The sequence below is a fragment of the Aythya ferina genome, assembly GCF_964211825.1.
Source record: "Aythya ferina genome assembly, chromosome: 22".
Taxonomy (NCBI): Eukaryota; Metazoa; Chordata; class Aves; order Anseriformes; family Anatidae; genus Aythya; species Aythya ferina.
The window spans coordinates 6,951,871-6,965,309 of NC_140320.1; the positions used below are offsets into that span (position 1 = coordinate 6,951,871).

General features: G+C 59.9%; 1 protein-coding gene across 3 annotated transcripts in view; it reads right to left on the reverse strand.

Annotated features, from left to right (window-relative positions):
• DSCAML1 (DS cell adhesion molecule like 1) overlaps nt 1-13,439 on the reverse strand; it is a 98,296-nt gene that overhangs the window by 5,642 nt on the left and 79,215 nt on the right. For all 3 annotated transcript variants that reach the window (XM_084495545.1, XM_084495544.1, XM_084495543.1), the window contains exons 11-24: nt 13,189-13,365; nt 8,681-8,880; nt 8,179-8,275; nt 7,869-7,997; nt 7,281-7,448; nt 7,088-7,158; nt 5,693-5,933; nt 4,811-4,957; nt 4,583-4,738; nt 3,293-3,432; nt 1,696-1,849; nt 1,373-1,490; nt 1,104-1,267; nt 917-1,015 (exon numbers count right to left, since the gene is read on the reverse strand). In XM_084495545.1, the coding sequence (XP_084351671.1) occupies nt 917-1,015; nt 1,104-1,267; nt 1,373-1,490; nt 1,696-1,849; nt 3,293-3,432; nt 4,583-4,738; nt 4,811-4,957; nt 5,693-5,933; nt 7,088-7,158; nt 7,281-7,448; nt 7,869-7,997; nt 8,179-8,275; nt 8,681-8,880; nt 13,189-13,365 (2,061 nt within the window). The remainder of the gene's footprint in view (nt 1-916; nt 1,016-1,103; nt 1,268-1,372; nt 1,491-1,695; nt 1,850-3,292; nt 3,433-4,582; nt 4,739-4,810; nt 4,958-5,692; nt 5,934-7,087; nt 7,159-7,280; nt 7,449-7,868; nt 7,998-8,178; nt 8,276-8,680; nt 8,881-13,188; nt 13,366-13,439) is intronic.

Sequence of the window (13,439 nt, forward strand, 5' to 3'; positions counted from 1 at the left end):
CAGCACAGACGCGCTCACCCGGTGCTGGATGCGTGCCTGGCACCAGCATTGGGCATAGGGACACCCGCAGAGCCAGGACGCAGATGCCCTGCAGCAGGCACATACTGGGCCCAATCCTGTTGCTGTGGGAACCACGGCTTCGACTGCTCTGACCTTTTTGGCTATGCAAAAAATCCCCAAATTCCGTGCTGCATCACCGAATTTGGCCATTTTTGCTTTTTTTTTTTTTTTTTTGCCAGTTCTCCAGCAAAAATAGCAGGCAGCAGCGGGCTTTGTGCTGCTGTGTGTGCGTCAGGAGCCAAACCCAGTGCTGTGCACTGCTCCGGGGCCTCTCTGCACCTGCCTGAGCTCAGGCACCCCGTGAGCACAGGATGGGTGTACCTGGGGCTGCCCCAAGGGCTCCGTGCCCCCACTCACATTTTCCCAGCCCCGCGGACGCCCACCCAGGCACCCCGCAGCACCCGGCACCCCCGGTGCCTGCCACCTGGTATTTATTTTTTTAGTAGATGCAGCATGTTTTTAATATTTCTAATCCAATTATAACCAAATTTATCAACAGAGTCCGTTGGAGTGAAAGGCTGCTGGCTGGGGAGATTTGCTTGTAATTACTTTCATGCTTTTAATTAATTGTAAGCGAGGTCTCCTTCCCCTCTCCCTGCTCCCCCCTCGGTGTGCAGCTGTTTCAAAGTATAATTCATTAGATGAATCAGAGCAGAAAGGAGGCTCTGCAAAGCAGGGATGGTCCTGGAGCCCTCCTGAAGCCCCCAGCCTCCCAGGGACGGCAGACACGGGGCACAAATCCTGCTCTGGAGGGTTCGGATCCACCCCAGCGCTGGGAGCCACGGAGCCACCACTGGGGCTGGCCCTGGCCACCAGCACCTGAGCAATTAGTGATGTGCCCTTCGTTATTACCTACCTCGGATGGAGCTGCCCCCGTTGTCCCCAGGGATCCAGGCCAGCGTGATGGACGAGGCCGAGGTCTTGGACACGGTCAGGCGCGGCTGGTCCGGGGGCACTGGGGACGGCACAAACACCCGTGAGCACCTGCCCCAAATCCTCTCCCTCCGCCGCAGCCGGCGCCGCGCCCCGCCGGCGCCCCTCACCTTGCACCAGCAGGTTGATGATGATGGTGTCGAAGCCCCAGGTGTTGGTGGCGGTGCAGGTGTAGTAGCCGGAGTCCTCGGCCTTCACCGAGCGCAGCACCAGCGTGCCGTTCGCCTGGATCAGCCGGTGGCCGTCCACCGTCACGGGGATGGCAGAGTCCTCGCTGCCGGGAGGGGACAGCGCGTGTCACCCCGGCACGGGACGGGCACGGGGCACCCGGCACCGCTCCCTGTCCCGCGCTGTGCCGGGGCTGCCCGGCACTCGGTACCTGTCCTTGGTCCACTTGATGGCGGGGACGGGCTCCCCCACCGAATTGCAGGGCAGCCTCACGTCCTTCATCCAGGGGGTGGTGACCGTGCCTCCGAACGAGATGATCTTGGCCGGGGCTGGGGGGCAAGGAGGAGCTCAGCCTGGCGGACCCCGGGCTGCTTGTACCGAGAGCTCAGCCCCAAATCACTGCCAGGGCAGGGGACACCCGGGGACAAGCCTCTGCGTGGGGCCAGGACGCTCGTCCCCACAGCGAGCCGGTGACCCCAGCGTGTCCCCTTTGCCAGGCACAGCCTCTTGTAGGGTCCCCGTCCCCCCCCGTACCTTTCCCGGCAGGCTCGATGGTGACCTTCTCGCTGATGTTGCCGCGGCCGGCGGAGGTGACGGCGGCCACCCAGAGCATGTACTGCTGCCCGCGGTTCAGGTGGGCGATGCGGTAGAAGAGCTGGTCTGGGCTGGTCTCGTACTCGCTGGGGGCCTGCGAGGGGGGCAGGAGGGGGCACAGCCGCTGTTAGAGCCTCGGCTGCATCGCCCTCAGCACAGCCAGCCCGGGGAAAACTGCCTCAGCAGCTCCGGGGCTGTCAGCGGGGAAAAGCTGTTCGTGGGCCGGCTGCCGGCACCCCCAGCATCCCCACGGCACTGGTACCAGCACAGCCCCACCGCCAGCAGGCTGAGCCCTCGCTCCCATCGCCTGGCAGAGGGCGAAGGAGGTCCCCGGGCACCCTCCCTCCCACCCGGCTCTCCTGCAGGTGCTGGGCTTTGCTCCCCAGGAGCCGTTCGGCCCCGCTCGGCGTTCCTCAATGCCCGTGCAAGCCGGCTGGTGTCGTCATTTCTCCAGGGAGCCCAGGCCGGAGCGCGAGGAGCAGATGGCTGCAGCACCGTGGTTTGTTCCAGGGACGTGAGGCTGCCCCGGGCTGCAGCGGGGCACGGGGCAGGCCCCGGCCGGGCAGACAAACCCCTCTGCAGGGGGGACAGCGGTGAGGCGGTCCCCAAAATCCCCCAGGGGGTTGTCTCAGCATCACCCGCAGCCAACACAGCGACTGTCCCTGCCCCGTGGGGGTTCCCCTGGCACGGGCTGGCTCCCAGCCCCATGACGAGGTGGTGCATAAACCCTGCCGGTCTGCGTTGCATCGGGGCCACATCTCCCTGCCCAAACCACGCCACGGGGGGAAGAAGCACCCCAAGAGCCCCATCCTGCTGTCCCGGACCTGTCGGCATGAGGCAGGGGGACAGGGGCTGGACCCCAAAGGAGCTGCTGCTCGGGGTGCGTGGATGCGTTCCCTCTGTGTGCAAACACGGCCGCACGCAGGCAGCCGCGCACCCTTGTGGGGCCCGTGGATGTAAACGTACCCCACAAGCAGACACCTATATGAATATTGTATAGTATACATAATTTTTTTTAGCCAAATGACAGTTTTGACAAGATGCCAAGAAAACAATATCGGATCCCAGCGGTTTTACCAGTTGCTTTGATGAAAAGATTATGTTGCCCTGGAAACCAGAGGCTCTGATAGTGAAATGAGTTTGAGAAGGAGCTTTTGATAAGCACCAGTCTGCAGACCTCCCATCAACCTCTCCCTCGCGAAGGAGGGATGGGACCAGGTTTAATTTCTATTTTATTTTTGGTCAGCTGCTTGCACGTTTCCCCTTCTGGAGTGAGTGAGGAGTGGGGGAAATGCTGGCAGGAGGTGAGAGAGAGTTGATGGGACTAACAGAGCACCCGCGGGGGCCTTTGCCCAGACCCCCCTGAGCTGCCACAGGCTGGAGGCACGGCCCCACCTGCACCATCCCCCTTGCAGCACCTGGGGCAGGTCCCTGCAATCCTATTCCTGCCTCCTGCCAGGAGCCCCACGTTTGCCCAGGACACCAGGGCACGGCCCCAGCCCCGTCCCCGTCCCCATCCCCATCCCCGTGCCCTCACCGGCTGCCCCGAGCCGGGGCTGGAGCAGAAGATGGTGTACTTGCGGATGATGCCGTTGGGCTTGGCCGGGGGCAGCCAGGAGACCACCACGCTGCTGGCTGAGGATGGCACGGCCTTGATGCCAGCCGGGGGACCTGGAACTGAAGGAGCAAAGCTGGGGCCACAGGAGGGACCCGGGGGCCCCTTGCAACCCCCCTGCCTGCAGGACGACGCGGCCGGTCCTGGGTCAGGGCCACCTCTCCACGGGTGGCTCTGGCCCCCTGCCCATGTGAAGGCCGTTGGGTTAATTGCAGCCCGGGTTTAGAAGCAGTGATTGGCTTCTGGTGTCTGGCTCCTTAATCCGCTAAGTGCCCGGCCTCAGCCTTCCCCTGCCCAGCTGCGCTGCCCCAGCAGCTGCTGCTTCCCCGGGCGGCTCCTGGGCAGGGGCTGCTCTGCTATGGAGATAATGGCATTAAAGTAGGGCAGGCAGGGGTGTAAATATTTAAATATCTGCACTTAAGGAAAAGAAAAAAAATAAATAAAAAGGGAAATGTCGTGCCATGGCTGTGCACCAGGGTTTCCCTGCACACCCACAGCCGTTCCTGCGCGCCCCTCGCCAGCACCCACTCGCGGGCGCACCCGGCCCTCCGCAGGCTCGCTGGCCCTTTGGCGCCTTGTGCCTGGATTACAGCGAGCCTATCGGCCTAATCAGCCCCACAGCATATGTCTGCCCGCAGAACCTCTGGCAGATTGCAGCCTGCGGTGGTCAAAAGACAGAGCAAGGGCCCTGGCAGCGCATCCGAGCCATAAACCCACTGCCCACTGAGCGGGGCGCGCACGCGCCAGCCCTGGAGGCAGCACCCACGGTGCTGGGGGCTGGGGCTGGGGGGCTGCAAGGGGCAGCGGTGGGTGCAGGAGCTGTCGGGGGACACCCTGGGCTGGGGTAAGTGGCAGCAGCTCTGCCGAGCATGGGATGAGCCTTGGGGTCAGGCCTTTTGCACAGCCAGCAGGAAGAAAAGGATGGAGGAGCCTGGCTCCAGGGGCTGCAGAGCTCTTCTCTTTATTCCTAGCCAGTGGCTCCTACAGCTTGATATTCTCCCATCTAACTAACACATAAAGCTCTGGTTCATCAGGCAGGGAACAGGGGGGTGCACGTGCACACCTGCCTGCCCCAGGCACAGCAGCTGTGCCACCTCCCTGCGTGCCAGGGGTTTTTGGGGAGCCGTGCAGCCCTGGATCCCACTGCAGCTCCCCAGCTGCGATCCCATTCCCGGGATACCGGGGGAAAGCCCCAGGGGCAGTGCCACTCACTGTCCTCCTTGGTCTGGATGTAGAGCACGCTGCTGCGGACCCCGTCACCGGCCTGGGTGTACGCCAGCACCTGCACGCTGTAGTTGGTGAACTTCTCCATGCCCCGCAGCTCCACTCGCTCCCGCGTGGTCGTGATGTTCTGCATCTCGCCCCACTCTGCGGGGACAGCGCCCGTCAGCCCCGCACCGCCACCCCCCGCGTGCTGCCCCGTGCCCCGGGGGCACTCACCTCCGTCCATGTAGAGGGACCAGAAGATGACCCGGTAGCCCTTGAGCACGCCGTTGAGGGTGCTGCGCGGGGGCTCCGACCAGGAGATGACGGCCACGTCCGACGTGATGGAGATGGCCCGCACGTTCTCGGGGGGCTGGCTGGGGACTGAGGAGGGGGCGGTCAGCAGGAGGATGATGCCGGCACCTCTCCCTTGTGCTCACCTCCAGGAGCTTTGCCCCGTGTCCGAGCCACCCTGTATACACCCACCAGGCTCCCCAGCACCTTGGCTCTCCATGGGACCCCTGGCCCCAGCCCCATTGCCCTTCTCCCCAAGCCCCTAGCACGGATCCTGCCTCCAACAGGCACCTTGCTCCTTCCAGACCCGTGCAGCCACTGGGACCCCAGGGACTGGGGCTACTGGGACACGCTGCACTTCCCAGCAAGGGGCGAGCGGGAGAGCTGGCTGGATGCTAATGGTAATTAGCTCCCATTGCCCCATAAGAGGTAACTCTAATTTTTATGAGCGTTTAAATGATAATGCATCACCGTAACGATCCTCTTTGAAAATGATTATTGTTTCATATTACTTAGGTGTAAAAATATAAGCACCATGTAATTAGGGACCGAGTATAATAAACTAATACAGATAGTCCGTTTGAACAAAATGAAGGTAATATAATTACGGAAAAGACACTATTGCTAAAACAGGGGCCCTTGAATACCCCAGGAGGAGTGCTAATGTAGCCAGGAAATGAACATGGTTTGACAGGCTAACGAGAGCCTTAATTAAGTATGAAAAACTGCTGAGCAAACGCGCTGCAAAACTTTTTCCTCTTGTTTTGAAGACGCCTGAGGCTGCCCACGACCCCGCCGGGTGGAAGCCGTCCCCGGCAGCCTTACCGTCCTCCAGCGTGGTGGCGTTGATCTCGCTGGACGACGGCCCCGTCCCCGCGCGGTTGAAGGCCTGCACCACCACCCCGTACTGGGCGAACTTCTTCAGGTTGTCCAGCGTGTAGACCTCGCTGTCCCCCGTGGCCTTCATCTCCACGATGCTGTACTGCCCGTTGCTGCCCGGGCTGTTCTCCCGGTACCCGATCTGGTAGCCGCGGATCACCCCGTTCTGCAGCTCCTTTTTGGGGGCCTGATGGATTGGGGATACGAGACGGGGTGGTGTCACGGCCACGGCTCTGCAGGAGGGGAGGTGCAGGCGAGGCGAGTCCTGCTCCTGCTCATACAGAGGATGGAGGACGAGGTCTCCTTGTCATCGGCACAGCTCAGGGCACACAGAGGATGGCCTCGGAGAGCCCTGGGCTGCTCGGGCACGTAGGAAGAGTCACAAAAGTGCCACCAGCTCCTTTAGGGCCACCTAAGGGTTCCCAGCAGGAGGTGATGGGCTGAGCTGGACCCAAGTTCCTCCCTCCCCATCCACCTAAGCTCCCCAGCAGGAGGGCACGGCCCCGAGCTGCCTTAGGAAAGCATGAGGCCAGGTTTAAATCAATCTTAACAATATTCCTCTGAAGCATTAAGAAATCAATAGGGTTGATTGCAAATTTATGTTACAAAGCCAGCGCCATCCATCTCTCTGAAATACTCCTAAAATGAACTGACTTATCTTTCAAGTGAATCTTATTTTTCATTAATCTGTTTTTCAGGACCCGAGAGGAGGGGGGAGAAGCTGGAACCCTAAATTTATTGACTTACCAGTTCATTCTGAAGTCCTAACTTTATAATCAATTTTATTTTTCATTATGCACCTTCTGAAAAATAAATCTGATTCTGAACTTTATTGATCTTTGCTTGAACAGTTTGCAACTAAACGTCTCAGTTTTTCCATATTTATCCTCTCTTTCCCCATGGCCCCCCGTGGATATCCTATGAGATAATTAGCTTGTTATCAAACATGATTAATACGGACCCTGCATGATGCAGCCGAGCGCACGCCCAGCCTTCAAATTTTCATGATGTCTCAGAAATTGTCCCGGCCCGTGTACCTCCAAGGAAATGTGCTGGTCCCTGAGCAGCCTGCCCCATAGGGCTTGGGATGGGGTTTGCACCAGGAGCCCTGTTTGCTCCGTGTGCCCAGCACCAGGGCTGCATTTGGCACAGCACCGATTGCGCTGCCCCATGGGCACGTGGCTGCCGTGGCTCCATCCCAGGATGAGGGAAGCAGCAAGGCAATGTGCCCAACACGGGGAAGGAGAGCTGTTTTTTCTGCCCCCGTGCCCTTGTGCGTCTTTGTGCTGCGTAAAACTGCGTGGCCAAGGGAAGTCCCAGCAGTGCCCCAGCCCCACACACCTTCCAGGTGACCTGGATGCTCTGGGACGTCATCGGCTGCAAGGTGACATCCATCGGAGGCCCATCAGGAGCTAGGGATAAACAGACCCAACAGAGGGTGTTGAGAAGGGAAAGAAGCCCCTTGCCACAAAAACACTCATCCGAAAGAGAGCCCGGCTGCAGCCAGCTTTATGTCAAGGACACGAAGCCGCACCTGCTTCCTCCGTGCTGATGGTGAGCTCCTTGCTGGGCTCGCTGCGGCCGATCTTGTTGAAGGAGTACATGCGGATGCTGTACACCGAGGCGGGGTGGAGGTCCACGATGTTTGCCTGGTTGATGGTCGGGGAGATGTTGCGTGTAGACTGCTTAAAATCCCAGGGATCTAGAAAAACAGGAAAATAAGAAAGGGGATTCAGCACCTGAACGCCATCCCCTGGGCTGTGGCACCAGGAGGGATGTGTCCCATCCCGGCCGTGCCGGGCAGGTGGTGCTGAAGTCCCCAAAGGCTTTCACAGTGGGGTCCCCCACTAGAGACACTGCGTCCCCCTCCTTGCTGTTGTGTGGCTCGCGGTTTGGCTCTTTGCAAACATTGTCTCTTTAAATATTCCCTTTCAAATGCTCCCATCTAACATAAATTACCATATTTCACGAATGCCGGTCTCTCCTTTCTTCATCAAAGGAGCCGGGGTGCAGAACATTCCCTTTACGGGGGTGATGGGGGGGCCAGCTCTACACCTGCCGGCACAGCCCGGCCCCAGGGAGCAGCTGAGCCCTGGCCACAGGGGGGTCCACCAGCACCTACCGGACTTGTTCTTGTACTCGATGTCGAAGCCGGTGATGATGCTGTTCCCGTCGAACCGCTGTGTCCATCGCAAGTTCATGCTCCGGGCTTTCACCTCGCGGATCTCCAGCTCCGGAGGGTCAGGGGGCTCTTGGGGAGACACGGGGGGGTCAGGAGCCAAAGCGCGGGGTGACAGGGAGAGAAAAACCCCAGGAACAGCGGGACCCCGTGAAGCTTTGCCACATCCCACACCCTGTGTGCGAGTTCCCATTCCTTCAGCAGCCTGCAGCCCTCCTGGGTTTGGTGATGGGCAGCGCACAGGGCTGCGTACCTTGGACGGTGAGCTGGATCAGGCCTCTGTCTTCACCATACGAGTTGATCGCATGACAGGAGAAGAAGACGGAGTCCCCGCGGTCAGCTGGTTTCAGCTAGGAATATTTTGGGGAGAAGAAAGGAGCCAGCTCAGCCTCAACTGCCCCGAGCCCCCATCTTCCTGCAGGGACCCCAGCCCGCTCCTGCCCTGGGGGAGCTGTGCCTGTGGGCGCAGGTTGCCCCAGAGCCCTACCCTCTGCTCAGGTGTGCACAGAGCTTTTATTCTTTGAGGTGTCCCTGGTGCTGCCCAACACCTTTAGAACCAGATCCCATTGCACAGGAAGGTGAAATTTAATGCAAGGCCAACGTAACCCACTGGATTTCATTTTCAGGGCCATCCCAGCACGAGAACAGAGGCTGGTTTTAGCTCTTCGCAGGCACTGCAAGCAGCTTTTCTGCCTTAACTGCCCCTGTGCCAGATGTGAAAGGATGCTCGGGACCCCCGCAGCCCAGCCCCTCACCTTGAGGGTGGAGATGACCTCGTCGCCATTGTCCTTGGTGGTGATGGCGTAGCGCATGTTGCGGTCGGGGTCGATGACGGTGTCGCCCTTCTCCCAGCGGATGATGATGGGCCGCTCGCCCCGCGCCGTGCAGTTCAGCTCCTTGCTCTGCCCCTTGATGGCGATGGTGGTGTTGGGGTGGGACGTGATCATGGCAGGGACTGCGGGAGGGAGACGGGGGTCAGCACCCCCTCGGCTCGCCCGGTGGGCATGGCCGCAGCCCTCGGACCCCCGCGGGGAGGCGGTGGGTGCGGGGCTCACCGAGAGGCCACGCAGCCCGAAGTGGAATCGTTTCGCTGCATTATACGGCTCAGGATCATAAAATAATGAAGCAGATAAATTTTATAATGCATAGCATTACACCGGGGTAGACAATAAAACGTGAAAGACAAATAACCAAGCGCACACTATAATGAAGAGAAAGCCTCCAGTCTGAGACGTGCGGGTATGAATTATTGACTAAGGTTTTACACTCCCGAGGATGAGAGGAAGAATGTTTTCCATCACAGATTTGCATAATTCACTCGTATAAACCTGGGCAGAATATAGAGCGCGATTCCACATCAGCAAGGCAGCTTTTGCATTGCAGATGCCGGAGAAATTTCCCCCCCACCCCCTCGAAGATTCACCCGAAGATGCAAAGCAGGGGAGGGGAGCCCCCAGCCGTGCCCGCCGCCCACCCGGGCGCAGCACCCTGCGGGGTGCCATCGCCACCAGGAGGACTGGGGCTTTGGGTGGGCGAGCGGGGCTGGATGCTGGCAGCGTGGGGCGGCACCACCACGGCTCCTCGGAGCAGGAAAACAGGCTGGGGGCGGGGGCAGCCTGGGTAAGCCGAAAAAAATGTAATGCATAAACAAACAGCGCTGCCGAGTCCCGCAGTAATATATGATAATGACAATCCGCAAAGGCAACACACACTGTTATAATGGGACACAAGAGGCTCTAATGAGCTACGACTTCTCGGCTTTCTGTGGCAATGTAATTCAATTAGCAGCTGAGGAAACCTTTCCTCCCGAGCTGCCGGCATTTTCAGGGTGCGGGGCGTGCGCCCACGTGGCTGGCACGAGGCACGAGCCCGGCTGCGGGGACTCCTCCGCCTCGTGACAGCTCTTCAGGAGCCCGTGGAAATCCTGCCCGCGGCCAGCCCCGAGGACCCCGAGCTGGCACGGAGGGGCAGGAGAAGGGAGAAAATAGCAGAGCCCGACCTGCTCAGCATGCAGAGGAGCACAAAGGCCGGGACCCTTGGCCAGAGGACGGACCCGGCTCTCCCCAGGGCTCTGCGGAGGAGCCAGCCCTTTCCCTGCACGTGGTGGCCCCGGGAGAGGAGCTCTGTTTCAGGCTCTGCTTCGCTGAAATGCACTTATTGATGTTTGATTAAAAGCATCTCCTTGGATGTAAACATATCAACTTCCCTCAATTGCCGGGGTCCCAGGAGAGCGGCACGTAGCCCAGAGCGGAGGAAGCAGCAAAACAAACCCGAAGAAAACCCCAACCAGCCGTGCACACAGCATGGACCGGGGCTTGGAGGCAGCAGTCCCCTGCACACCATCCCCAGTGCTGCCCCGTGCCACCAGCACACCCCCACACCCCGTGCTGGTGATGCTCCATGCCCACGGTGACCCACGGGGTGCTCTGAGCCCTGTGAGCATCCTGCTGGGGCCGGCTGCAGGGAGGAGGAACAAGGGAGGAGGATGCTCACAGCTCTACCTCAAGCAGCCTCCCTCAGCCTCCTCACATGAGCAGGATCCTGCACACCAGAGCCCGGGTGCTGGGCGTGCGTGGGATCGGTGCTGAGCACCCCAAACCCAGCCTGTGCATCCTGCCCCAGCACAGAATGACTTCCCTCGAGTTCAGCTTCCCTCCTGCACAGTCTGACATCCCGTCCCCTGCTCCCAGCCTGCTCGGCTGCCCCGGCACTGCCCCGCTGCTCCCCTCCGAGCCCATGGGCCATGTTAACACAGCCCCAACAACAGGCTGGTCCTGTCTGCTGGGCAGAGATAAGCGAGATGAGCCTGGCCACCGAGGGAATTGTCAGCACCCCACAAGCTCTGCTGTCCTTACCCTGGCTGGGGCAGGAGCAGCTTCACAGCCCGGTGGTGACAACTCAATGAGAACGGTGACACCGGTGACAAGGGCTGCTCCTGCCTCCCTCACCCCCCTCTCTCTTGTTTAGAGCCAGCTCTGTGATGTTAATTTGATTGCACCCGTTTCAGCTTCCTTTCTACACTGATTAGCTGAGTTTCACCTGAAGCATGAGATTAATTCAAATTGCATGGAAGCAATCAGTTATGCTCCTGCAGGAGGACACCAAATGCCCTCGCACCTCGGTCCTGCCCGGTGCCCGGCGAGCCCCCCCAAGGCTGGAGGAGCCCCCCTCAGCCTGCACTGCCCTCAGGGACCCGACCCGCTCCATCCCTGACTCTCTGCTCCCGACGCAGCCATGTGCTAAATGGCATTTATCACGCGCTGTGATCTCCTCACCTGCGCCCAGGCCAGCGAGCCGCCCCCCGGGTGGCTGTGCGCTCCCGTGCCCTGCTCCCAGCCTCCAGCTCCCCACAGCTCCTGCTCTGCAGCGCACCCGACCTGGTGCTAACAAGTTGCCTTCAACAGCACGGATGAACGCGCCAGCCCTGCACGGCAGCAAGGCGTTGCTGCTCCCAGACAAGCACCCGTGCTCAGAGCAACTTCATGGCACGGTCCCGGGGCCAGCGCACCCCCCGAGCGCTGTGCGCCCTGCACGGGATGGCACCCCAGGAAAAGGCTGGCCCAGCCGGGGCCCCGAGGGTTAAATCTGCACGCAGAGCCCCGCGGTTTCCTCCTCGGCACGCACCTGACAAGCAGCAGCTAACTGCTCCTGGCACTGGTGGGGCTGTGCACGCTCCTCTGATTTATTGCCTGCCTGCCTTGGTTAGCCCCGCGGAGCCGGCACGGCAGCACCCGGGACGTGCCGTGCGGCCGGGGGCTGCACCTCCTGCCCCGCGTGGTGTGGGCTCCCCTCTCCCCGGCTGACCGCGGGTTTGGGCTCTGATTAACATTCATTTAACACTGTCTGCAGTGGCCTGGCTTTAGACGAAAGCCGGTGCTGATCTCGCTTTAATTGGCCTGACATTTCACTAAACAAACAAAAATCAAAAAAATGAAACAAAACAAAGAGCCCCATATAATGCTTAATTGGCTGTGGCGCTTCGTCTACCTATTCATTCAAACCTTTTCAAAGGCTGCTGAGGTCTCCGGGAAATGTAAAAGCACATGCATAATAAGGTTATGTGCTATTCAAGTCAGCAAGCAACCTGTCCTGGGATGCAATTATACCAGATAGCAGGGACAAGGCAACAGTTCAGGCTCCAAGACTTCTGCACACTCACTCGGGATTAATCGCCTTGACTTTGTACCTGCGCCTTATTGAAGTATGTTGTTTGAAGTCGCTCGTTTCAATTCATCAATCAGCGGGATAAATTAAACAGCTGACAGGGAGAGGAAAAGGCTCCCCTCAACCCTCCCCGCAAGAAACACAGGAAAGTAGACGCTGGCTGGGGAGGGGAGACGCCGGAGCGAGAGGGAGCGAGAGGGAGCGAGAGGATGCTGCAGCCGGGCGGTGGGCTTTGGGCTGGGGGGAGCTGCAGGGGGGAGGCTGCGGGGTGGAGGCTGCAGGGGGGAGGCTGTAGCCCTGGCCACTCGCAGGGTTTCTCTTCGCAGCCAGCGCCGGGTGCGAGACCTGGCCGTGATGCAGCATTGTGCACGTGCCCAGGGTTTTTTGGGCATTCAAGGGAGCGCCTGCTGCCAGCTCCAGCTCCCTCCTGCCTCTTCGGCATCATCCCTCCCCTCTTTGTTAGGGAAATGATGATTTTAAGATGAATCTAACATGGGGAGCCAGCAAGAAAGCAAGAGCCTGATGCTCTCAAGGGGTGCGTGGAGCCAACAGAAGCCAAATCCAGGTGTAAGGACAGCCGGGAGGGGAGCCGAGCGCACCGCTCTGGCACCCTGAGGATGCTGCCGCAGGCACCAGCAGGACCAGGCTGTCCTCCCCTCCAGCCCCTCTTCCTGGAGGCTTGAACTCTTAGAGCAGCGGCAATCAAAATAAATAAAGAGGAGCTGGCGATTATGTATTCTGCTGATAGCAACGGGAGAGGAATCCAATAATAAGCACGGTTCAAACACGGTGTCTAACAACACTTCCCAGCCCATCCCTGTCAAATTAGCGAAGCTATTTCCTTCCCTCCCGTATGATGTAGATTGATTGCCTGGTTTTATTTAGGACTAAGTGTTTGTAATCGCATAAGGGAAGCCGGTCCCTGCAGGAGGGCAATCGATGCCCCCCGTGCCCCGCATCGATCAGGGGCTGCGCGGTGCCAGGGCAGTGCCGGGCCGGTCCCTGTGTGTGCAGCGGGCTGTGCTCTGGGAGGGGGCACCCCCTGCAGCCCCCCCTGCAGCCGTGCCATGCCCCAGCCCCCCCCAGCACAGCTACTTACTCTTCACGGTGAGAAACATGGACTTGCTGATGTCCGTGCCCACCCCGTTGCTGGCCTGGCACAGGTAGTAGCCGATGTCCTCCTCCAGCACGTGGCGGATGAGCAGGGAGCTGTTGGGGAGGATCTGGATGCGGCCCGTCAGCGGGATGGGGTGATACTGCTGCGGGTTCCCACTTCCTAGGAGGGGGCGCAGACACGCAGCCATCAGAGCTCAGCCAAAAAAGGGGGGTTCGTGGTGCTCGATGCTGGGC